At 51.2% G+C, this 22,782-nt stretch overlaps 1 protein-coding gene across 4 annotated transcripts in view; it reads right to left on the bottom strand.

The window, feature by feature from the left end:
- Positions 1–4,234: 4,234 nt before the first annotated feature.
- The window catches only part of TCN2 (transcobalamin 2), a 37,588-nt gene continuing 19,040 nt past the window's right edge, over positions 4,235–22,782 (bottom strand). Inside the window, exons 3-12 of one of the 4 annotated variants that reach the window (XM_072803235.1) lie at positions 21,003–21,160; positions 20,463–20,608; positions 15,516–15,708; positions 14,686–14,861; positions 13,267–13,428; positions 11,558–11,730; positions 11,240–11,426; positions 10,229–10,394; positions 7,484–7,599; positions 4,235–4,822 (exon numbers count right to left, since the gene is read on the bottom strand). In XM_072803235.1, the coding sequence (XP_072659336.1) occupies positions 4,761–4,822; positions 7,484–7,599; positions 10,229–10,394; positions 11,240–11,426; positions 11,558–11,730; positions 13,267–13,428; positions 14,686–14,861; positions 15,516–15,708; positions 20,463–20,526 (1,299 nt within the window). In that variant the 5' untranslated portion in view covers positions 20,527–20,608; positions 21,003–21,160 and the 3' untranslated portion in view covers positions 4,235–4,760. Of the gene's footprint in view, positions 4,823–7,483; positions 7,600–10,228; positions 10,395–11,239; positions 11,427–11,557; positions 11,731–13,266; positions 13,429–14,685; positions 14,862–15,515; positions 15,709–20,462; positions 20,664–20,963; positions 21,161–22,782 lie in introns of those variants that run through there. The other 3 variants (XM_072803234.1, XM_072803236.1, XM_072803238.1) reach the window with 3 other exon arrangements.

Raw genomic sequence — 22,782 nt, 5'->3', positions numbered from 1 at the left:
CTGCGGCTCCGGCTGCGGCTCCGGCTCCGGCTCGGGCTCCCGGGCGCTCCGGCTCGCGGCGGCGGCGGCGGCGGCGGCGGCGGCGGCGGCGGCGGCGGCGGCTCCGGCGGCGGCGGCGGCGGCTCCGGCTCCGGCTCCGGCTCCGGCTCCGGCTCCGGCTCGGGCAGCAGCTCCCGCCAGGATGCAGCCCCCCCGGCCCGGCGGGCGAGGCCCCGCGCTCTGAGGCCCCGCCCCCGCCGCCGCCCGCGCCGCACCCGGAAAGTTGAGCGGAGCCCCCAGCGCCGCCCCCGGCCGGGCCCCGCCCCCGGAGCCGGAGGGATGTCTCGCCCCGCCCCACGCCGCCCGCTCCCAGCCGCTCCTCCACCCGCCCCGCAGGGCCTCCCCCAGCCGAGCCCCCCGGCGCAGGGCCCCGCTGCCCGGCCCCGCTGCCCCCAGGGCGGGATCGGCCCCTCTACACCCCGCGCCAAGGCAAGCCCCCCATGGAGACCAACACAGGGCGGGGACAATGAGGTGGCCTTCTGGGGGAACCCAATAAAAGCCCCAGCTACAAGAGACTGCATCTTCAAGGGCCCCCACCCAGGGACCCTCCCTCATCCCAGGACCAATCTTGGGGTCGCCCGATCTCTGGCCGCAGCGATTCCCTGGGACCTCAGCATGTGGAGGAGTTGGAGCACCGGGCCCCTTCAGGCCCCTCCATAGCCCTTCCCTATTCCCAGCACTTCCTCCCTCTCCCAGCCCGGGGCCAGCCCCCTCTAGGCAGGCACCGAGAAACTGAATCACCAAGGCCACCCACATTTGTGGAAGTGGGGTACCAGCCAGCATCTATCCCTGGCCAGCAGCCCCTGTCCCGTCCCCTGGGCACTCAGCTGACTCAATAGCTGGTCTTTCTGGGGTCTGCCCTCTGCCCTCAGCCCTAGCAGGACAAAGAGCCCTGGGTGGGCTGGGAGCCAGAGCAGCTGCCACTAAGCCCTTGCCCCTGCCTGGGTCTCTGCTTTCCCATCTGAACGACAGATGCTCTCTGAGCTCAGGGTTGGGTAAACCGCGCACGCCAGAGCAGAACAAGCTGATTGGGATTCCAGGATGGACCCTGGAGTCTCTGAGCTCGAGTCCCAGTGCGCGAGAACCAAGGTGGAATGCCTGGCGCAGGCAGGTGCCCACTGCCAGCTGCAAGCCTCTTTCCTGACATCGGGCGTCCTTCCCCGCGGAAGCTGCCCGCCAGAACACGGCTCACCCGTAGCCTGCCGTCTGACCAGCAAGTCCTGATGACAGCAGCCAGTCGGGAGGAACAGGACCTCAAAGGTCAACCACTTAGCTCGGTCCGCGGCGCCCCCTCGTGGTCAGACCGCGGGATGACAAGTGGACCCCAAGCCCCCTCATAATCATTGAACAAGATCTGTGTCCTCCCCCCACACCTGCCCCCAGCTTCACGGGAGACCTGCTGAATCCCACGCTCTCTGGTGGGCCCAGGAATCTGCATTTTTGCATTTGCCTCTGGAGATTCCGATGCCTGCTGGAGCCTACAAATAGCTGCTTAATAGCCCAGATTGTAAGGCAAAGGATTTCCAGATCAAGGACTAAAATAAAGGGTTTTTAGACAGGGTTTCTCCAGAAAGGGTTGTGGGAGAGAAACTAAGGCAGCCAAGGAGGCAACTTCCCTCCCTCCATATTTCCTGAAGAGGAGGAGTCAGTGCCACCTAAGGGTTGTATTCTTTTTGAGATTTTGTCAATCTTCCAGGAAGTTTCCTTTAATTAAAATAATAATAATACATTAAAAACTAGTAAACACCCTGACCTTCTCAGTGCTGAGTTAGCAGGGAGTGGTAGGCAGTGTTTACAACTCCTCCAAGACTGCCACAAAGCAGCTCCTACTTGCCCTGCCTCATAAGGGGTGGGCTATGAATAATGAGCATTAATCAAGATGAGGCCTGAGTGGGCCATGGTGGGATGGACGGAGCTGCCCACACTGCAGTGGGGGGCAAGGGGGAGGCTGAGGGCACAGCTCAAAGCAGGGGTTGTGCAGCCTGAGTGCTGGTGAGGGTTACAGAGCCTCAGTTTTTAACCTGCCTTGACTTGTAAGCAGCAAGACTCTCCACAGGATATTACCTTGTGCAAAAATGGGGGCAGCGGGCTTCTTCACTGTCCTTGGGGTCAATCCAAAAGCCCAGACCTGCCCAGAGCAGCCTTCCTTTGCCCACAGACTCAAATCCCTCAGATCCGATTGCTGCTCTTTGGAGCCCCAACCTGCTATGGGAAGTGGGTGATTCAGGGAGGGACTCCGGGAAGCACCAGGAGCAGGAGAAGAACCCATTTCTGGCAACTGGGCTGCACCTCTCCTCTCCTCACTGCATGTGCCTAGATCAATCACTTCACTGCTAGGGCCTCCATTTCCCCATCCGTGTTAGGATCTCAAAGGCATGAGCATGCTAAGCAAACCCTGGCGCCATCTCATGGAGGGGAAGGGGAAGTGGTCTGTCTGGAGGTCTAAGATCCAAATGCAGGCTAGACACAAACCTGGTCCCCAGTCCCCAGGAAGGGCCTTTGTTTATCAGTCTCTTACTATGGGGCCCTGCACCAGACATGACAGTGCTCTCACCACACCCCTTCTTATGGTCCCAGCACATTATGCCAGTCTGGACACCTGGCCCAGAATCCGCAGGTGGGCTGGGCTGGGCCAGGTGTCCCTGGACCCTGAAAAAGCAAGAGGGGGCTGGGGAATTGAACTGGAAAGTGACAGAGTCACTGCTACAGCCACACTCTGAAGTTGACATGGGAAAGACACAGAGAATAGTGAGCACAGTGGAGGGAAGGGAACTCGGAGTCCCAACTTCCGTTTCTCTCTCACCCTTGGCTACCCCTGGGATGGTATAGACTGGGTTTTTTCAGCAAACATCCATTGATTTGAGTAGGATTCAGTCATTTCCCACTCCTCAGAGCCAAACACACCCCAACTAAAACAGTCCCTTTGGAGGGCAGATCAATCACAACCAGTTCACGACGCGCCCTTGAGAGCCCAGTGCAGGGGCTTCCCTGAAGTTCTCGTCCACTCTCCCTAGCCTGGCCTGAAACCTGCCACTGCCAGTCTCCTCTATGTGGGGGGGGCCTGTGGCTTCCTCGCCTGGTGTCTCGGGGGCTCCCAAGGAGGCAGCCCGGTGATATGGTGGCAAGAACCTGAGGGCTGGGGTCAATGGGGGAGGATCTGTGATCAGCCACCTCCAGGCTGTGCAACCCGAGGGAGGCCTCAGACCTCTCTGAGTCTCCACCCTTCTTTGAGGGGATTGTAGAAGAGCCACAGGGCACAGAGTGGGTTCTGAATCCTCTGAGAAGTGCCTCTGATTGTGATGAAAGAAGGACAAGTGAACAAGCACTCTGGGGTTCTGGACACAGACATTTCACCTTCAAAACAGGCTGCATCTTTACTTGGCTTTCTGATACTCGGATGTTTGTTTCAATATAAGAATTTTTAAATAGCCTACTTCCCATCCTTGCCCAGACCCCAAATATTTGAAACTGGAGCTCTAGGAAGTGGCATATATGTACTATGTGAGTTTGATGACTTTGCAGCGCTATAGAACTTGACAGAATGCCCCTCTGAGGGCAGGGCCCCCTTCCTAACCTTGGTGAGGAAGGGCATGTGGGGTGCCTGCCTGGCCTGAAACCCACTTCCCAGAGGTCAGCCCAGAGTTCAGGCCCCTCCCCCTATCAGGTGAGATCCATGGCCCCTGGCCGCTGAGGCCTGGGGTGGTACCTTGACTGTGTGTTGGGAGAGAAAAAAAAGCTCTAGTGTCCTGGGCTTCCAGTCATATTTGGGCTCTGCCATGTAATCATAACAACCACGGAAGCCCCCACCTTTCAATGTTTGAGTGGAAGAGCCAGGAGGCCACCCCAGGCCAGGTCTGTCTCCTAAGCCATGTCCCCTGCTTGACATTGTGGGTGAGTCACATATCCTTTGTGAGTACCAATTTCCTTATCTGCAAAGTAGAGATGAAAATAAGAATATCCACAACCTCAGAGTTGTGTGAGAAAGTGTCTAGCACGTACATATTCCCTAAGCAGTAATCAATGTTGCCACTGCCAGCGTCACGTCCTCCCAGCACCCGGGAGGATGCTCACCCACCTCTTCCTCCTCTGCTCCCCTCTGAAGCGTCTCCTCCTCCTCTGTTCCAGCGCCCCCACCCCACCCCCGCCTCCCAGTACTCAGTACTCAGTCACGAGCTTGAGGCATCAGGACACTGGGGCATGTGCACAATCAACACTTTAATCATTTCAGAGGCAGGCTTTGAGCAGCTCTGCAGAGCCCTCCCCAGCCACTATGCCACGACCAGGACTGGGGCCACTTCCCTGAAGGCCAGGGACAGAGCTGGGGTCAGGGCCACAGCCCCTGGGCCACAGAGGTCTCCTCGCAGGACCCCAATCCCATATGGGGCGGTACTCACAACACTAGTAGCCGGTGACTTCTCCTTGTGTCGAGGAGTCTGCTTTAGACCCTTCAGACTATGAGTGGCCTTCAGGGGATGCCTGTGTGGCCAGGCTGAGCCAGACTTGAGAAGGCACCCTTCCCAGGGAAGGTGCTTGGTTCCCTGATCCAGGGTGGATGATGGCTGAGGACATCTGTGAAGGTGATAGGTGGGTAATCCAGGGGACACTGCTCCAAGTACACATGAGGTAGCAGCAGGGTTGGGTGTGTGCCTGTTACAGCGATGTCTGGAGGGAAGGCAGAAGCCCAGGGAGTAGGCCAGGCTGTGGGCAGGTGAGCCCAGGGGCTACCAGCTAACCAGCCTCAGCTCGATGGTTTCTCCGTTCTTGGGGGTGTATTCAGCAATACCTGCAGAAACGGGGTGAGCAGCGGAGTTAGCAGGGCAGAGAATCTCACTCTCCCCACCTCTTCTCATGGACAAGGTCTCTGGGATCCTCTCAGGGCTTGGTGGTAGGGAAGAGGGAGCTGTCCAGAGCCATTCTGGAAACTGAAAACAGCAGTGACCTCAGGGTTCCTAAGGCCCCCAGGCTCATTTTACAGTGGGGGAGCCCACCAAGGAGGGGGCATGGGACAGCATGTTGGATAACCAACATGGGATGAAAGGAAAGAGACCCTTGGCAATACCTGACAGCCAGACTCACTATCTTCAGGGTCCCCTAAGGGGCTGGTGGGAAGAGGGACTTGCTCAGTGTGGTCTGGAGGGACAGCCAATTCCACGAGTGAAATCTCCTGGAGCCAGCCTCTGCTCACCAGAGACAATCAAGGCCCAGCCTGGCACCTAGGATTAAGCCCCAGTTCTGCACTCATCAGCAGTGTGACTTTGGGCAAATTATCTTCCCTTTGTGAGTGCTAGCATTCCCATTTCTGAAATGAGGACAATAATGGTATCACAACCACGTGCTCCTTCTTCCCCATGGGAGTGGGCTTCCTGCTGGACCGGGGAACAGAGGGGGTGGGAGGTAGAGGACACGATGATCCACGTCTGCCTCATGATTGAGTCTATCAGGCTCTTGCACCAGTCTACAATCTCTAGCCCTGACTTTCAGTAGTAGAGGTCAGACCTGGGGTCTCCATCTGCCACCTCTTTGTTTTACTTGTCAGTCTGTTCAGAAGCAGGCAGGGAAAGAGAATGCTTTTCCACATACTGGAAAGTACCTGGCCTGATGCCTGGCATGGGATAGGTGCCCCCACAGAAGCTCCAGGTAGCAAGAGCAGGGACAGATGACTCAGAAGAGTCTGTCTGGTAACTGGCTTGATGCACAAGGATGCTCATGACAGCTTAATGTTGTAAGAGTTAAAACTGGAGTTAAGGGACACCTGGGTGGCTCACGATTGAGCATCTGCCTTTGGCTCAGGGTGTGATCCTGGATTCTCAGGATCGAGTCTCACATCCGGCTCCTTACATGGAGCCTACTTCTCCTCCCTCTGCCTGTGTCCCTGCCTCTCTTTCTGTGTCTCTCATGAATAAATAGATAAAATCTTAAAAAAAAAAAAAAAAAACTGGAGTTAAAACCCTAAATATCTAGCAGGAATTGAGAAGCCGCAGCCTCCCCATCTCACTCCATACCGCATTGCAGCACCCAGTGCCGAGGCGGGCCCTGACTGGCCCACGCCAGTTGTGTGGCAATCCTTGCTATCTAGCCAATGATGAGTACAGAACCTGGGCCATCTCCTAACAATGGGGATGGGTCCAGGAATGTGCCTGTGTCCCAATTCCACCTCTGTCTGCTCAGGGCAAAGTTTTCAAAGGGAACAGCCCTGGGAAGACACAAGAAGACACAAAAAGAGGAAGCCAGCAGTAAGAGGACTATGGAGTCATAGGGGAGCAGGGCTGGAGTCCAGGTTACACCAGCCCAGAAGTCCTCTTTCCCTCTGGACTCTGGTCAACGGATGTCATAGAGTGGAAGCTAGTTTGCACTATGCTTCCTGTTACTTGCAGCCCAAGACACCCTCGTGAGTGATATATTCTACATGCTTATTTCAAAGGAAGGGGGAAATCTACATATGACAACATGGAAAGATGTCTATAATACGTTAAGAAGTGAAAAAAATAAGTTGCGGAACACCTGGCTGTCTCAGTCAGTAGAGCATGTGACTCTTCATCTCATGGTCATGAGTTCGAGTCCCACATTGGGCAGAGAGCTTACTTGAAAAAGTGAATAAATAAAATAAAATGTCTTTTAAAAAGAATTTTTTTTCAAAAGTTGCAAAAACAATATGTAGAACTGTGCCATCCAGCATGCTCACGCTAGCTACATAGAGCTATTGAGCATTTGAAATCTTAGAACAAAAAAGCATGTAAAAATGTCATTAATAATTTTGCATTGATTATATCTTGGAAGAGTAATATTTTATATATTTGGTTAAATAAGATATACTGTTTTTTTTTTTTTTTGATATACTGTTAATATTAGTGTCACCATCTAGAAAATTTAGAATTACATACGTGCCTCACATTTTATTTCTGTCAGACAGCATTGCTACAGATGAAAGCTCCATTTTTAAGAAAAAACAAACTTACGTATTTAAAAAATTAGCTGGAAGAAAATACACCAACAGTTAAAAGAAGCGATTTCTAGGTAGCAAATGGTAGGTGATTTTTTTTTCTTTTAAAGATTTTATTCATTTATTCATGAGCGACACACAGAGAGAAGAGAGAGAGAGGCAGAGGGAGAAACAGGCTCCACACAGGGAGCCCGACGTGGGACTCGATCCCGGGTCTCCAGGATTGGGCCCTGGGCCGAAGGCAGCGCTAAACCACTGAGCCACTGGGGCTTCCTGATTTTTTCTTCTTTTTATTTTTAGCCTATCTGATTTCCTAGAGTTGCCACAATAACTTACTTAAGAATTCTTAAGGGTTCAGTTAACTTATAAGCAACTTGAGCATCAGTGATTATCGAGGCTGAGGCCCAGAAATGTTCAGGGGAAAGCCGAGGTGAGCTGGGGAAGCCTCACAGCAACCAGGCTGGTCAGGGGAGATGTCCAGAGGTGGGTGGCCACCAGACTTACCTTCTAGGAGCGGGGTGTCAGGGGCTCGGAGGAGCTGCCAGAACTCACGTTCCCCAACTTCTTTCCCCATCACGGAAGTCAGGTAGGGGCCCGACAAGGTGTTCTGCGTTCCATACCTACCAAAGGGAGAGGCAGAGGAAGAAGGGGTGACTTTTGCTTCCACTGACCTGAGGGCAGAAACAGAACTACCCCCACCAGGAAAGCCCTGGCCTGTCCCTCAGGGCCAGAGCTCACCAAATCCTTTCCAGGCCATGGGCCTCACCTCTACCCCTCCTCTACTCCCCCCGACACTGCCCATTCAGGAGACTTTACCCCTCCTCACTGACCAGGACCATGGCTTAGGAAGGGACGCTTATTACATTACTGGCTCAGCAGCTGCCCCCTCTCTGGGAGCTGACATTGTGGGGTGAGGAGCAGAAGCTGCCAGAACCACATTAAGATGCCAATGTCCAATGAGAGAGGGTGAAACCAGCATGCAGAGAAGCAGGGATGTGTAAGACGGAGATATGGTGGTGGCACTGGGTCTCTGGTTCTGGAAGAATCTGGGCTCAGTGGCATTCCCCTTCTCTTATGGCTGGGTGGCTTAATCTTCTCTCTGATTCTACACACCCCATGCTCCCCATTACCAAAGAGGGTTAGAGTTAGGTTTCTGGCCACTGTGGCCAAGAGACTCCTTATTTACAACACCCCCTCCCTGAGCTCCTTGTCTCCAACTGTGCATTTCTCCAAATCACATGGACACTGCTGCCAAAAGGGTCCTCTTAAAAGTCCATGAGTCATGTTCTTCCTCCCTCCAAAAGGCTTATCAATGGTTCTGTCTTAGGGAGGGAAAGTTTCTATCATTTTAGGAGACAGAAAACCACTCAGGGTCACTTCGTCAAAGGGAAAGTGTTCGGGGGAGAGGGGGTTGTCATAGAGTAGCCCCTGTTGTCCTGTCATTCTCTAACTCTGTGGGTCCATGTGGCTGCTTAGAGTACGTCTGTTTCTATTTCTCTCTCTCTCTCTCTCTTTCTCTCCCCTCTCTTTCTCTCTGGATCTCTCTGCAGTCTACCTTTCTCTGCCGTTCATTTATAGGCCCCTAAATACAACCTTCCTGTCTGGCCTCTGCACCCAGTTCAGGCACCCACCCCCACTGACAAAATTGTTTCCCTGATGTCTTCTCAGAGATCCTGGACTTCTGCATTAGAATGTTAAGTTCCATTTTTCTTCATTTTGAGGACATGATTCAGACATGAATGCCAGCAGGTTCTGCATACTCTCAATGCCTGCTAGACTGGGCCTGCCAAGTTGCTCAGTGTGTGTGGCCATCTGGGACTGTGTTGTATGCACTGCAGACTACTGGGAAGAGAACTGAGGTGGGCTCAGTAGTGAATGGAGTGTTCGGGGCCAGGGAAGGGCCTAAGAAGCCACAGTCACCTGGACAAACTCAGGCTTGACAGTAGCTCAGGCCTCAGCAGCTGAGAGCATCGGGCTCACCCCATCCCATGCCTGGCCATGTACACCTGGCTCCTCAGCAAATAGTCCTTATTTAAATGTTACTCTTTTTACACTTTATATCTAATTTGCAAAGTTGTTTAGGATTTACAGATGTTTGGAGCCAGAAAGAAAAGGGACTTTTAATGGTAACCATAATAATATACATCTAAGTCATAGTATAACAGAAATAACCTAGGTCTGGGAGAATTTTTGTTCTTTAAAGGGGTTTTTGTGTATCTCTGGCCCAAAATTCCCTGGCCCAGACAATTTCAAGACACCAGCTATGGACCCTCTTTGTCCTTTGGGAACTCCAGGTGGGGAACAGAAACTGAGGCCCTCTCAAACTGAGGCCCAGCTTTCTAGAAGAGAAGTCTGGAGTCTGGGTGATCCCGTGGAAGCACTCAACTCCTCTGGTTCAGATTCCCCATTGGTAACACAAGAATTCCACCCATGTTATTTAAGCATGGACATGGCTGGGCATAGAGCAATGCTCTAGAAATCCTCAGCCCCAGACTTGTCGAATCTTGTCAGAGTGAGAAGTAAGTTTAAGGATGTTGTCCAACCTCTACATTCTACAGAGGACTTGCCCAAGGTAATTCGTCACAGGAATGAGGCCAAGATTGCCTGATAATAAAAATTCTTATTCTTTTGAAAGCTAGCCTGTATTGAGCTAACTAAGTGCAGGTGCCACTTCCCACATATGCCATGTCCTCTTTGTGTGCTAATTCCTAGACTCCTTGCATGGGCCCTGTGAGGAGCAGGGCACAGCTGGTGTTCTCACTGGGCTGCAGGTAAATAACTAGCTCTGGGTACCTGGCTGGGGAGTAGTGGAGCTGGGATTCCAATGTGGATGCTCTGCCCCCAGAGCATGTTCTCAGAGCCACCGACAATGCTGGCCCACAGCAGCCCGTTTCCACTACAGTGTGGGCCATTCAGGAATAGAGAAGGTGGGGATGCCTGGGTAGCTCAATGGTTGAGCATCTGCCTTTGGCTCAGGCTGTGATCCCAGGGTCCTGGGATTGAGTCCCATATCAGGCTCCATGTAGGGAGCCTGCTTCTCCCTCTGCCTATGTCTCTGCCTCTCTCTGTGTCTCTCATGAATAAATAAATAAAATCTTAAAAAAAAAAGAAAAGAAAAAGGAGTGAAGACAACAGAGCCTGGGCCAGCACCTCTACTGGGGAACCTCTTCTTCCATCCCCATCCCATCCATGTTCTGTTTCAGGGATGTGGGGTCCGGTGGGGTGAGGACCAAGAGGTAGGGGTCTTACGTGAATCCTCCGAGCTCCTGGGCCTTCTTAAAGACATCTTCCAAGGAGGACCCAGCAGGGACAGAGATGGAGTGTCTGTATGGTGGCAAGACACTGGGGACCTTCAGCATGACGCTGATGACCCCTCGGGTCTGTGAAGGATTCTCCATGGCTGGTTGCAATAGGACTATGCCAGAGAGAGAGGAAGGGGTAGCTAGTGTGAGGGCAGGGAGCCAGGTGCTAGTCATCCTTTCTTCCCTCGAGGACACTGTGGTCCATCCCAGCCAGCACCACCCCCAGCCACCAGCCCAGCCTCCCCTGTCCCTTTGCCCTCATGTGCCAAGGTTGCCCAAGCTTGGGCCCCTCCCTGGTTTTTCTGACTCCAGTATCCCCCTTACCACCTATCTGCCACAGAGCAGCCCAAGGTATCTTTCTTGAACATGCATCTGTTCATATCACCCCACACACACCATTACCACAGAGGGTCTCCCCTTCTTTTCATTCTCCTGCCTGCAACTCCATCTCATTCTTCCATATCCCAGTTTCTAGGAAGACCTTTTCCCCAAATGTCAGTCTTCTATACCTTGGCACCTTTGTTCCTACCGCCCCCTCTCTGTTCTGCCCTTGCTATTGCTCTTATCCTCCAGCAAATCCTACTCACCAACTCAAGTCCCTCTCCCAGATGAAGCCCTGATTCAAGCTGCTAATTGGAACTCATTATGATGTATCAGGACTATCCAAAATGTGTCTCTCCCCATTTACTCATTCAAACATTTCTGCATGGGGTATTACATGAGGGGCTGCAGATTCATGGCCCACCCAGAGCTCTCTATTTTGGTATCTCTTTCCCCACACTATGACTTTCTGGAAGCTATGTCTACATCTTAGCTGCAGGTGTGTCCCATGTGCACCCACAAACACCTGTGGACTCAGCAAATCAAGACTAAGCCATCTCCCTTCCCTGGGACATTCAGACTTCAGGGAGCACTCTGCAGATGAAAAGAACAGGGCGCCTGCGAAAGGCCCAGCTACCTCTTGGTGCCTCACAGTCTGGGGAGATGAGATCTACATAGCTCTTGCCGTTCAGGACAGGCAGCAGCTGGGAAATTAAGAGAGCATTCCGGAAGGCCCCATCCTTCATACTGGCCAACAGAGCAGTCCTTGCCTTGAGGCATGCTGTACCCAGCTTCTCTCCAGGCATGAAGGAATTCATCAGTAACTGGTGACAAATGGGGAAGACAAAGAGGAGGTGGGTCAGCTGGCATGGAGGAGCCAGGTCTTCTGGTCCCCAGTCAGGCCACCGTCCTCCAAACACAAGGATGGACTATGGCCCCAAGCTATCTTTCCTACCTGTAATGCCAAAGGGGTGCTGTAGACATTCCCAAAGTAGCCCTCAGGGGTCTGGGCCTTCAGGATCTTCTCTCGTACTGTCCTAATGGCCAGGGTGATCCGGTGTCTCTGACTGGGGTTGAAGTTGGAGTCATCCAGACAGGTGAAGGCCAAGCCTGCCATGGCCACTGTGTCTGCAAGGGACAGAGCCAACTGAGGTCAGTCTAGGCAGGGCCCTGGGGCAATGGGCTGCCCCAGAGGGCTTAAGGAAGGGGCATAGTCAGATCAGCATTTTAGAAAGTTCTCACCAGTTAGGGGGACCAACTCAGCCCAGTTTGCCCAGAACTTTCCCAGTTTGGCCATTGCAAGTCCAGTGTCCTGGGAAGCCCCTTAGTTCTAGGCAAACAAGAATGGTTGCTCACCTTACTCTGTCTACTGTTTAGGGGTTAGAGGTTAGGGAGAGAGCCCGGAAGAGAGAGGCTCAAGAGGACTTTATCCTACACCACTTGTTCCCAAACCGGCCTGCATTTTGGAACAGACCAATAGCTGGGACCACCCCCATGTGATCTGATTTAATAGGTTGAGGTTGCTGCCTGGGCCCTGAGGGATTTGAAGCCCCCCAATCCCTGTCCTCATCCTGAAGTGATTTACTCGGTCCAGAGTGTTTTTTCTATAAGCCTCAGGCAGAGCAAGCTCCCTGTCACCTTCTCTCTGGGGCACCTTCTCACCCTCCCAACCTACTTCACCCTACCCTCACCCATGTGAGGCACACACAGAATCCCAGAACTAAAAGAGAGCCTGAATCACAATGATAAGAAAGGCATTGGAGGGGCACCTGGGTGGCTCAGTGGTTGAGCATCTGCCTTTGGCTCAGGTCATCATCCTGGAGTCTCGGGATCGAGTCCCACATCAGGCTCCCCGCAGACAGTTTCTTCCCCTGCCTATGTCTCTGCCTCTCTCTGTGTGTCTCTCATGAATAAATAAATAAAATCTCTTTTTTTGGGATCCCTGGGTGGCGCAGCGGTTTGGCGCCTGCCTTTGGCCCAGGGCACGATCCTGGAGACACGGGATCGAATCCCACATCGGGCTCCCGGTGCATGGAGCCTGCTTCTCCCTCTGCCTGTGTCTCTGTGCCTCTCTCTCTCTCTGTGACTATCATAAATAAATAAAAATTAAAAAAAAAAAAAATTAAAAAAAAAAATCTCTTTTTTTATCTTTAAAAAAAAGAAAGAAAGAAAGAAAGAAAGAAAGAAAGAAAGAAAGAAAGAAAGAAAGAAAGGGTACTAGAGAACCAAGGCAACACAGTGAGGTAGCAGTTCCAGGATCCAGGTCTCAGGCTTCTCAGTTCATATGATGACAAGATCATAGCTATATATCTAGAACTTTCTCCATGCCAGGCACTATGCTAAGCCCTCTACTCAGAAGGCATTTTTTTATCAGGATACTGTTGGGAGGTTATTTTATAGGAGAAGCTGAATCAGAATGGCCATCTGAGGGGTGGCCTACAATAAGTATGTGACAAAGCTGGGGTCAGGGTCCCAGTCTAGCTACAAAACTGACTCACAACCTCTGTACCACACACACATGAGCCCTCATCATTTCACTCCTAAGAGACACATAAGGAGGGGTCCCAGGGAAAGGTGAGCAAGGGGCAGGGGATGGAGGCCTTCAGTTGGGGCTGGGGGCTGGAGGAGTGCCAACCTGGCTTTAGTAGGGTCTAGCCCACTCACCCACAGAGAGGTGGTCCCGGTGGAGATGATGGTCATGTTCCACAGCATACAGGAGCTTGCCCACCACGGTGTCATGGAGCCGCTTCTGGTGGACACACAGGGCCAGGATGCCCAGGCCATACTGGTAGTAGCTAGTGCGGGGGTGGCCCTTGTGATTGGGTCCTAAGAGGGAGAAAACCAGGGGCAGGGACTTTATGCCGGGCCTGAGGGGTTGCCTCCCTGCCCCCTCCCAGGAACCAGCCCAGCCAGCACATGGGACCCCATTGCTCGCACTTCCCAACACCATCCTCTGGGTGATGGGATCTTTTATTCCTTCATTGTTCCAACCCATTCTTGCTGAGGATCCGCTCTGTGTCAGATGCTATGCTCAGGGTGGTGACCGAGCTAGTGGCAACCAGCCAGGCAGAGTGCAGCCAGGGCCTCCAACAGTAACCCAACCTGCACCCATGACAGCATGATTAGAACTGAAATGTGGACTGAGGCCTCTGGGGCCATACAGTAGAGGCCTCTGAGTAGCTGGGGAATCAGGGCAGGATTCTCTAAGGCAGTGACATAGGGGAGGCAGGGTGGAGAATAGCTAAAGAGGAGCAGGGGTAAGCTAGAAGAAGGAAACCTTCCAGATATATATATATATATATATATATATATATATATATATATATAACATATATAAAGACCCTGATCTGTAAGCGGAGATATCAGTGTGGCCAGAGCCAGAAAGGCAGGTGCCTGGGTGAACGAGCGAGTGGGCCAGCAAGTCCTGAAGAAGAGAAAAAGACAGACAGATGGGCCTGAAGGCCTGTGACACAGCAGTGAGCAGCCTCTGCAGGGTTTCAGCAGGCTAACAAGATCAAGTTTATAATTAAAAGGCTTGTCCTACAGCCCCAGTGGCGCAGCGGTTTAGTGCCGCCTGCAGCCTGGGGTGTGATCCTGGAGACCCGGGATCGAGTCCCGCGTCGGGCTTCCTGCATGGGGCCTGCATCTCCCTCTGCCTGTGTCTCTGACTCTCTCTCGCTCTCTCTGAATGAATAAATAAATAAATCTTTAAAAAAAAAAAAAAAAAAAAGGCTTGCCCTAGTTGTCATGTGCTGGGTCGAATCAGGAGGCAGGACAGTTAGCAGAGAGAGCCTGAGGAGTAAGAAGTACGGAGGCCATGGAGTTGTCCCAGAAGTAGAAAGTCAGTTCAGTCCTGATAGCTGAGCAGTAGAACTTGCCAACAGAGTGCATGTGGGATACAGGAAAGGCTTGATCAAGGATGGCTACTGCAGCAGGGCCAAGCCTCTAGGTGGATAGTGAGACAAGCAGAATGGAGGTTGGGAAAGAGGCCTGGAAGAAAACCTGAAGTTCTGACTTAGATGCTTCCCCAGAAAATGCTACTCAGTGAGGCCCCCACACATTTGGCAGACTATGTCCTCTCACCAATGGCCCTCTTCTCATCTTCCAGGAACCGCTTCAGCTGGGAGACCAGTCTGTCACCCTTGTGGCCTCCAACGAACTCACAGTTAGCCCTGAGAGCCAGCAGGTAGAGGGCCAGCTGGCCCATGGAGGGCTTGGCCTGGTCGTCCCTGTTGTCATCGTTGACAGCAAGCCTAGGACTAAAGCCAGTTAACAATATTTCTGTAAGAAAATGCCACCCTGGTAAGCCTGGTTTGGGGCACCACCACCACCCTCAACATCATAAAGTGAAAAGAATCCTAACAATGAGAAACTTTGCTAGAACTACCAAAAGTAGACAGTCAGCTATGCACATTCTAAGGTACATGCCATACATATTTTGTAAAGATAAAAAAGACAAGCCCCAAGGGCTCTCACATCCAAGTGACCTGTGTTTGCCCCGCCATATTGATCACACTTTGCCTACACAGTCTTCCCTTTCTTCCCTCTCCCTGCCCTGTGTCCACTTCTTGAGAAGGAATCCAAGCAGCAGATGCTCATGATCCTTCACCTTTCACTCAAACTCCTACACTGAACCTCAGAACAGGCCTCCCCTTAATGCCCCCTGGAAAGGGAGCACAGAGTTAGATGCTGCTAAATGCTGCTTCTGGGCTCACTATGAGAGGGATTATAGTCATGGATTAGTGATGTCTGCCTCCAATCTAGTCAAGCCAACCCCATTCTACAGATGGAGAAAGTGTCAAAGGAGACAAAATTTGCCCAAAGTCTCCCAACAAAGCAGTAGCAACCCAAATCAGAACATATGTCTCCTGTCTCTTAGGAGGTGGAAAGGAGAAGAAAGTGAACAGGGATACCTCAGGAAGCTCTGCTGGTACTTGAGCTTGAGGATGTGCAGATAGAAGGCCTCCCTGGCTCCAGCCTGCAGGCTGGAGAGGCGTAGGCCAATGTAGATACTGGGGTTCAGGTGCTCCAGGGAGAGCCAGTCTATCCAGGGCAAGAGGCGCTGGCCCAGTGTCTCCACCAGCTTGCTATTCACCTCCGGTATTTCTTAGGAAAGAGAATAGGCCAAGTGAGGTTGCAGGGCCAGGCCACCAGCAAGGAACTGCTTTTACCTTACCAGAGCCTTCTCCAGGGAATAAACATTTCTACTCCATCCCCATCAAGCACACAACCTACTTATATGGGAAAATATGGCAGTAATGAAAGGTGGTAAAGAGGGGAAGCAGATATCCCAAAACAGCAGTTGGAGTGAGCCAGGAAGAGGTGGGGGGCTGAAGGCAGAGGAAGCTGGTACCAGGCAACCACTCTGCCACCATGGGTAACAAGAGAGTGGAGGCCCAGCTGCGTTATGTGCCCCAGGCACTGCACCTGACCTCACCTGATTCTCATGCTAGCCCTGTGGCATAGGAACTGTCACCATTGCTTTGCACAAAGAGGAAACAGCCGTACAAAGTCATGTTGTGTCTTATACAGGCTGCAGAGCCAAGGATGAACCTGCCTGCAAAGCCTCTGTTCTTTGGTGCTCTGCCAAATCCATTTACAAAAACCATAACCCACATGCAGAACATGTTACACACCCAGTTTTATTTTTTTATTTTTTTAAAGATTTATTTATTGATTGATTCATGATAGACACAGAGATTGAGAGAGAGGCAGAGACACAGGAGGAGGGAGAAGTGGGCTCCATGCTGGGAGCCCGACATGGGACTCGATCCCGGGACTCCAGGATCGCGCCCTGGGCCAAAGGCAGGTGCCAAACTACTGAGCCACCCAGGGATCCCCTCACACCCAGTTTTAAAACACTTCAGGTGGGGCACCTGGATGGCTCAGTGGTTAAGCCATCTGCCTTTGGCTCAGGTCCTGATCCCAGGGTCCTGGGATGTCCTGCATCAGGCTCCCCGCAGGGAGCCTGCTTCTCCCTCTGCCTACGTCTCTGCCTCTCTCTCTGCGTCTCTCATGAATAAATAAAATCTTTAATAAATAAATAAATAAATAAATAAATAAATAAATAAATAAATAAAACACTTCAGGCTGGGGTTCCCAGGTGGCTCAGTCAGTTAAATGGCCAACCCTTGATTTCAGCTCAGGTCATGATCTCAGGATCATGGGATCAAGCCCCAGGTCAGGGAGTCTGCTTGAAGGTTCTCTCTCCCTCTCCTTCTGCCCCTCCCCCCTAAAACAAGTAAATAAATCTTAAAACAAACAAACAAGGCCAAATAAACCATGTAGGCTGCCCATGGCTAACTGGGGCTGCCTGATGAGATTCCTCTGTGCAAAAAAAAAAAAAAAAAGATTCCTCTGTGCAGATCTCAAAATAATGCTTTTCCTGCCACATCTTGTTAGGTGAAGAGGGCCTGAGATTGAGGGGTGAATCTGTTAGAAAGCCATCATCATCTGCAACCATTTCTCTGTGTGCTTTGAGATTTGCCTGAAACTGTGTCATCAGAATGCTGAAATACTGGGGAAGTAGAAGCCTCAGAGGCATTTCCCAGCTCCAGCTGACCCTGCCTTCTTCCTTTAGGGGAGGAACCTGAGCTCAGTGGGTGGCCTTGGAGGTACTTTGGACTTTTCCCCATTTACTGCCTCCCAGTTATTTGCAGGGCTCCAGCTGCTTCCACTGTGCTGAGTCCCAGGATGCTGGGTAAGCTGCCCCTCCTGAGAGGGGGACTGAGAAAAGGAACTACCACCAGAGCTCTTCACCTGCACAAGGACTGGGGTTTCTCTCATACAGGCCCATCTCTCTTGGTTTGGACCCCACCATCATTTTTTTAAAGTAATCTCTGCACCCAGAGTGGGGTTCAAACTCATGACCCTGATATCTAGAGTCACATGCTCTATGGACTGAGCCAGCCAGGCACCCCAAGAGTCCCACCATCTCATGTCTGTTTTCCCAAAAGTCACAGGTATCTCTTACTACCTATGGAGGGCCTAGAAGAGGTGGGGGTTGGGCACAAGGGTTGCTTTTCTTTCCTTTCTCTTTCTCAGTGTCTTTCTGGGGCTGCCTCCCATTCCTGTAGGTATTTCCCCCCTCTCTGTCTGGATCTGTCTCAGTCTCTTTTTGTTTTGTTTTGTTTTGTTTTGTTTAAGATTTTATTTATTTATTCATGAGAGACACAGAGAGAGAGAGAGAGAGAGACGCAGGCAGAGGGAGAAGCAGGCTCCATGCAGGGAACCCAGGTCTCCAGGATCAGGCCCTGGACTGAAGGCGGCGCTAAACCGCTAAGCCACCCGGACTGCCCCGTCTCAGTCTCTACCTCTTTCAGCCTGTCTCTCTGGTCATATGTCCCCTTGTCCCTCTCTTTCCCTTTTCCTTTTCTTCAAACTGGTAGGGGAGCCTCACCCGGGCTCCTGGCTCTGACCTCCAGCAGGTGAGTCAGCCTTGGGATTAGAAGTGATAAGAAGAGGAGCCAGAGCTATAAAGAGAGGCCAATAACCACAATTCAGCCTCCAGTCATAAAAATGGCCCAGGGCGAGCTCTCTCCATGGGGCCTCTTGCTCACAGGGCCATGCAGCTCTGCCAGCTCACAGGCCTGACATTCCAAAGCACAGGAGCCCACCCTGGGCAGCATTAGTGCAGCATCTTTGTCAATTTCACAACCTCATAGAGCTTTGAGCTGGTAAAGCAGGTGCTGTGGGATCCTCTGCACCACACCAAGGCGGAAGGCAGGGAAACATTCTTAGCCCATTTTGCAGAAGAGAGAATGAGGTTCTGGGCAGCTAACTGGCTCAGGAGTAGGCAGCTGCACCCCCAAACCTGGTCCATGGCTTCTCTGTTGGGTCTGTGGGCCAACTACTGAATGGTTCGGATCCAGTGAGGGTGAGGACTGGGTTTCAGGTCTCTCCTAGGGACTGTCTGTACAGGAACTAAGAGCCAAGAGCTGAGGGGTCTGGTTGCATGTATGGAACAGTGGGTGGGGCTCCCGATGCCCAGGGAAGACTGTGGCCTGGAGTTATGAGAACTGAGTCCAGCAAAGTCCTGGAAAGCCGGAGTGCCTTAGCAGGTCGCCTGGCTCCTCCAACCCTTTACTGACTCATCTGTCACCTGAACCTGCCTCTTGGTTTCTCCAAAGATCACAAGAGATCCAGGGGGTGAAAACATATTATACAGTGTAAGGCTGCGGGCAGAACACAAGGAGGGAAGAGAGGTGGGTAGCCCCAGAGCACAGAGGCTTCCCTGCCTGCTTTCTGCTTTCTGCCTATCTCCAGTGCACAAAGAGCACCAGGTCTGTGTTCAGACTCCCAGACGGTCCCAAGAGGTCCCAAGAGGCCCCTGAGGGGGGCCCTGGGACACAGAGCCGAAGCAGCTAGGCTCCTCTGTGTACAATACAATACAAATTCCTTGCCATGACCTGCCACTTATGTTCTCTCAGGTACCCCACTCCTTTTCTTGCCAGCTTCTTTGCCTCCTCTGGGTCTCAATCCCCCTATCACACCTGGCCCTTGGAAATCCTTCCTCATATTCTCTGCCTAAATCAGTGGCCCCCAGCTCTCAACCTCCGTGCCTGGTTCACTTCCTTTGGCACTCACCATAGTCCCCAAACAGTACCGATTTGCCTCTTGACTTCTTCTGTCTGTTCCTTTTACTAGAACAGTCTACTAGGACAGGGATGGCACCTGCCTTGTTCTTTCCCCAAGCCCCAATGCTATACCGGCACGAGAAGCCTCAGTCAACGTGTATTAATGAGTAAATCCAGGGATGGAGTCCCTGGATGGAGCACCGCATTGAGCCCTGCATCGAGCTTCCTGCTCACTAAGTCTGCTTCTCCCTCTGCCCCTCACCTCACTTGTACTCTCTCACTCTCAAATAAATAAACTCTCTAAAATTTTTTAATGTATTTTCTTTTTTAAAAAATAAGATTTCATTTATTTATTTGAGAGAGGGTCACAGGGCTTGATCCCAGGACCTCGGGATCCCGACCTGAGCCGAAGGCAGACGCTTAGCTGAGTCACCCAGGTGCCCCAAATCTATTTTCTTTCCCTTGTGATTTTCTTTTTTTTTTTTTCAGATTTATTTATTTATTTATTTATTTATTTATTTATGATAGAGAGAGAGGCAGAGACACAGGAGGAGGGAGAAGCAGGCTCCACACCGGGAGCCCGACACGGGATTCGATCCAGGACTCCAGGATCGCGCCCTGGGCCAAAGGCAGGCGCCAAACTACTGAGCCACCCAGGGATCCCCCTTGTGATTTTCTTAACATTTTCTTTTTTCCAACTGACTTTATCCTAAGAATACAGTATATAATACATTTACAAAATATGTGTTAATTGACTGTTGATCTTATTAGTAAGGCTTTCAGTCAATGGTAGGCTATTAGTAGCTAAGTTTGGGGGAGTTGAGGGACAGCTGGGTGGTTCAGCGGTTGAGCATCTACAGGGTGATCCCAGTCCTGGGATCTGGTCCTGCATCTGGTTCCCTGTGAGGAGCCTGCTTCTCCCTCTGCCTATGTCTCTGCCTGTCTCTCAGTGTCTCTCGTGAATAAATAAATAAAATCTTAAAAAAAAAAAAGTTTTGGGGGAGTTGAAAGTTATAGATAGATTTTTGGCTGCATGGAGGGTCAGCAGACCTAACGCATGTTGTTCGAGGGTCAACTGTAATTAATCTCAATACAGTGTGTCAAACATTGAAGTCCAGCTAAGTCCCAACTGCTGTGGAAGCCCAAAGGGGCAGTTAAATCGGATCCTCCCACACATCCGAGCCTCAGTTTCTCCAGCTACCTCATGAGAGGTTCGGACAAAACAGCCCCCCTCCCCCCAAGGACCCAGGAGGAAAGAGGCACAGAGTAGATTTGGTTACTCACCGCAGATATCAGCGAGAGTTCCCAGGCCCCCAAGCAGGAAGAGGAGGACCCCAAGGTGCCCCATGGCAGGAGCAGAGGGGTGAAGCACGACAGACTTCTAGGGCTGGTCTTGCAGAGGCTTTCCTAACCACAGCGAAGTCACTGCTCTGAAAGAGGCAGCTTCCTGTCACTGATTAATCCCTCCACACCCCCAGCAGGATGCTGCTAAATCAGCAGAGAGAAAGGGGAAAAAGATCTGTAGCTGAGGTGAAAGGAAGGCCAAAGAACAGAGGAAGGAAGGGCTGAGCAATCTTCCTGGAGGTAGGGAGCTGGGGGAGGGGGAGGGCAAGTAGGAATGCTGTGAGACCCCTTGAGGGCAGCTACATTCTGTCCCCGCCGCCTGAAGAGCCCTGGGCAAGCACAGAAGACCTGACATCTGATCTGCCCAAGTCTGTCCAATTGCGCCTGTGTGGTATCCCCCTCACCGTCCCAGCAGTGGACGGGCAGGGCTGGGGTGCCTACCTGGTGCCCCCCACAGAAGGAGTCCCTGCAAGTACCCACCCCGGTCTGGGACAGGGAGCGGAACTGAGAGCCCTACTAGTCACGTGAGCTACTGCTGGTGTCAGCTGTTCTCAGCCAGCCCGCCCGGAGTTGGGGGTGGGTGGGGCTGGACCCGGACCAGACAGGCCAGTTTCTCAACCAACCAGAAAGCGGGAGGCCTGGGAGACAAAACAAAACAAAGAACGGGATTTAATCATTAAAGACAGGAGCCCCTGGGTAGCAGGGCTACTTGTTAGGACTAGGAAAGTAATCTTAAAAAAAAAATTAAAATTAAAAAAAATCTCTGTAAGTAGAAAAGGGAACAAAGGATTCCTCATCTGCCTAACCTCACAGGAAAATCAATGCCCAAGAGTTAAGCCTGGTGGTGCTGTGTACCTTGTCCAGGTCACCTAACCTCTCTGAGTTTGAAATAGTTTCTCCTGTGTGAGATAAGAGGGTTGGAGAAGATCATTCTAACTGAGCTCCCTTCCAGATCAACCTGTGAAAATGTTATCATCTTAAAACACCTCTAATCTCTGAAACACCTAAAATCTCTAATGAGATTTTTACTGCAGTCATATTATGGCTAATTGCCAGGGCTCCAGTATCATACCTTAGACTGAAGGCAGGCGCCCAACTGCTGAGCCACCCAGGCGTCCCTCATGAATACATTGTTTTAAAAATCTTTTAAAAAAAGAAGTTTCTGGATTCAATATTACACACCTATCTTTGTAGTTTCCAAGGGAATAGGACTCTGGGTCCACTTTGCTATCCAGATCTGAAGTTGACCCCTCTAATGCAGTCCTGCAATACGTTGAGCCTATCAAAGCACTGTTTGGTTAACATTTCACCCAACCCCAGCTTTTAGCCAAATGCTTTAATAACCTTTCTGTTCATGTGGTCAGCCCTCTACAGTTGCTCTGCTCCACAGAGGACCCTACAGATTCAAGACAGTTCCAAGGATCTGTCTGAGAAGTTCTCTTGGGATCTGCCAGCAGGAATCCAGTGTTCCCTCCAGGGGTCCTGGTCAGGACAACAAACCCTTGAAGATAGAGGGAGGTTCAGGGGAAAGAAGGAAAGACTTTCAGACAGGATTATTCACGTTGTCTGCTGTATGCCAGCATGGCATGGATTAAGATAGTCTCATAGTCTTGTGTCATGTGCAAGACTCTTTTCTCTTACTAAGCTGGAATCCTGACCTTTAGAAATTAGAAACTTGCTAAGTGGACATTTAGCTTTTCCCTGTAGCATTCTTTCCTGGATTTTGATAGTCATTAATAAGAGCTAAAATGGAATGAGCTTAAACCATATGCCAGCCACTGTTCTAAGCATTTCACAAGCATCCTTGTTTGATCCTAATGAGAAACCTATGAGTACGGTATTACAGTCCCATTTCTTGTAAGAAACAGGCTTGTAAAGCCATCTCAGTATGTGGCAGAAGGAAATGGTAGCTCTTTATGAATGTACTTCAAACCTAGGCCTCAAAGAATTCCAAAAGGCAGAGAGCTAAAACAATGTGAGCATAAACAAAATATGTATGGGATCAGGGCACCCAACTAGCTCAGTCAGTGGAACATGCAATTCTTGCCCTCGGGGTCATGAGGTCAAGCCCCATATTGAGTGTGGAGCCTACCTAAAGAAAAATAGGATCTATATGCAGAAAACTCTAAAATTCTGATAAAAGAAATCAAGAAAAATCTAAATAAACAGAGGGATATTTTGTGTCCATAGACTGGAAGGCTCAATGTTGTTAAGATGTCATGGTGATAACATGATCTAGATATTCCAATGACCCCAGTCA

This window comes from Canis lupus, chromosome 27, assembly GCF_048164855.1.
Source record: "Canis lupus baileyi chromosome 27, mCanLup2.hap1, whole genome shotgun sequence".
Classification (NCBI taxonomy): domain Eukaryota; kingdom Metazoa; phylum Chordata; class Mammalia; order Carnivora; family Canidae; genus Canis; species Canis lupus.
The sequence above is the reverse complement of the archived record's forward strand: the minus strand, read 5'-3'. Positions and strand labels throughout refer to the sequence as shown.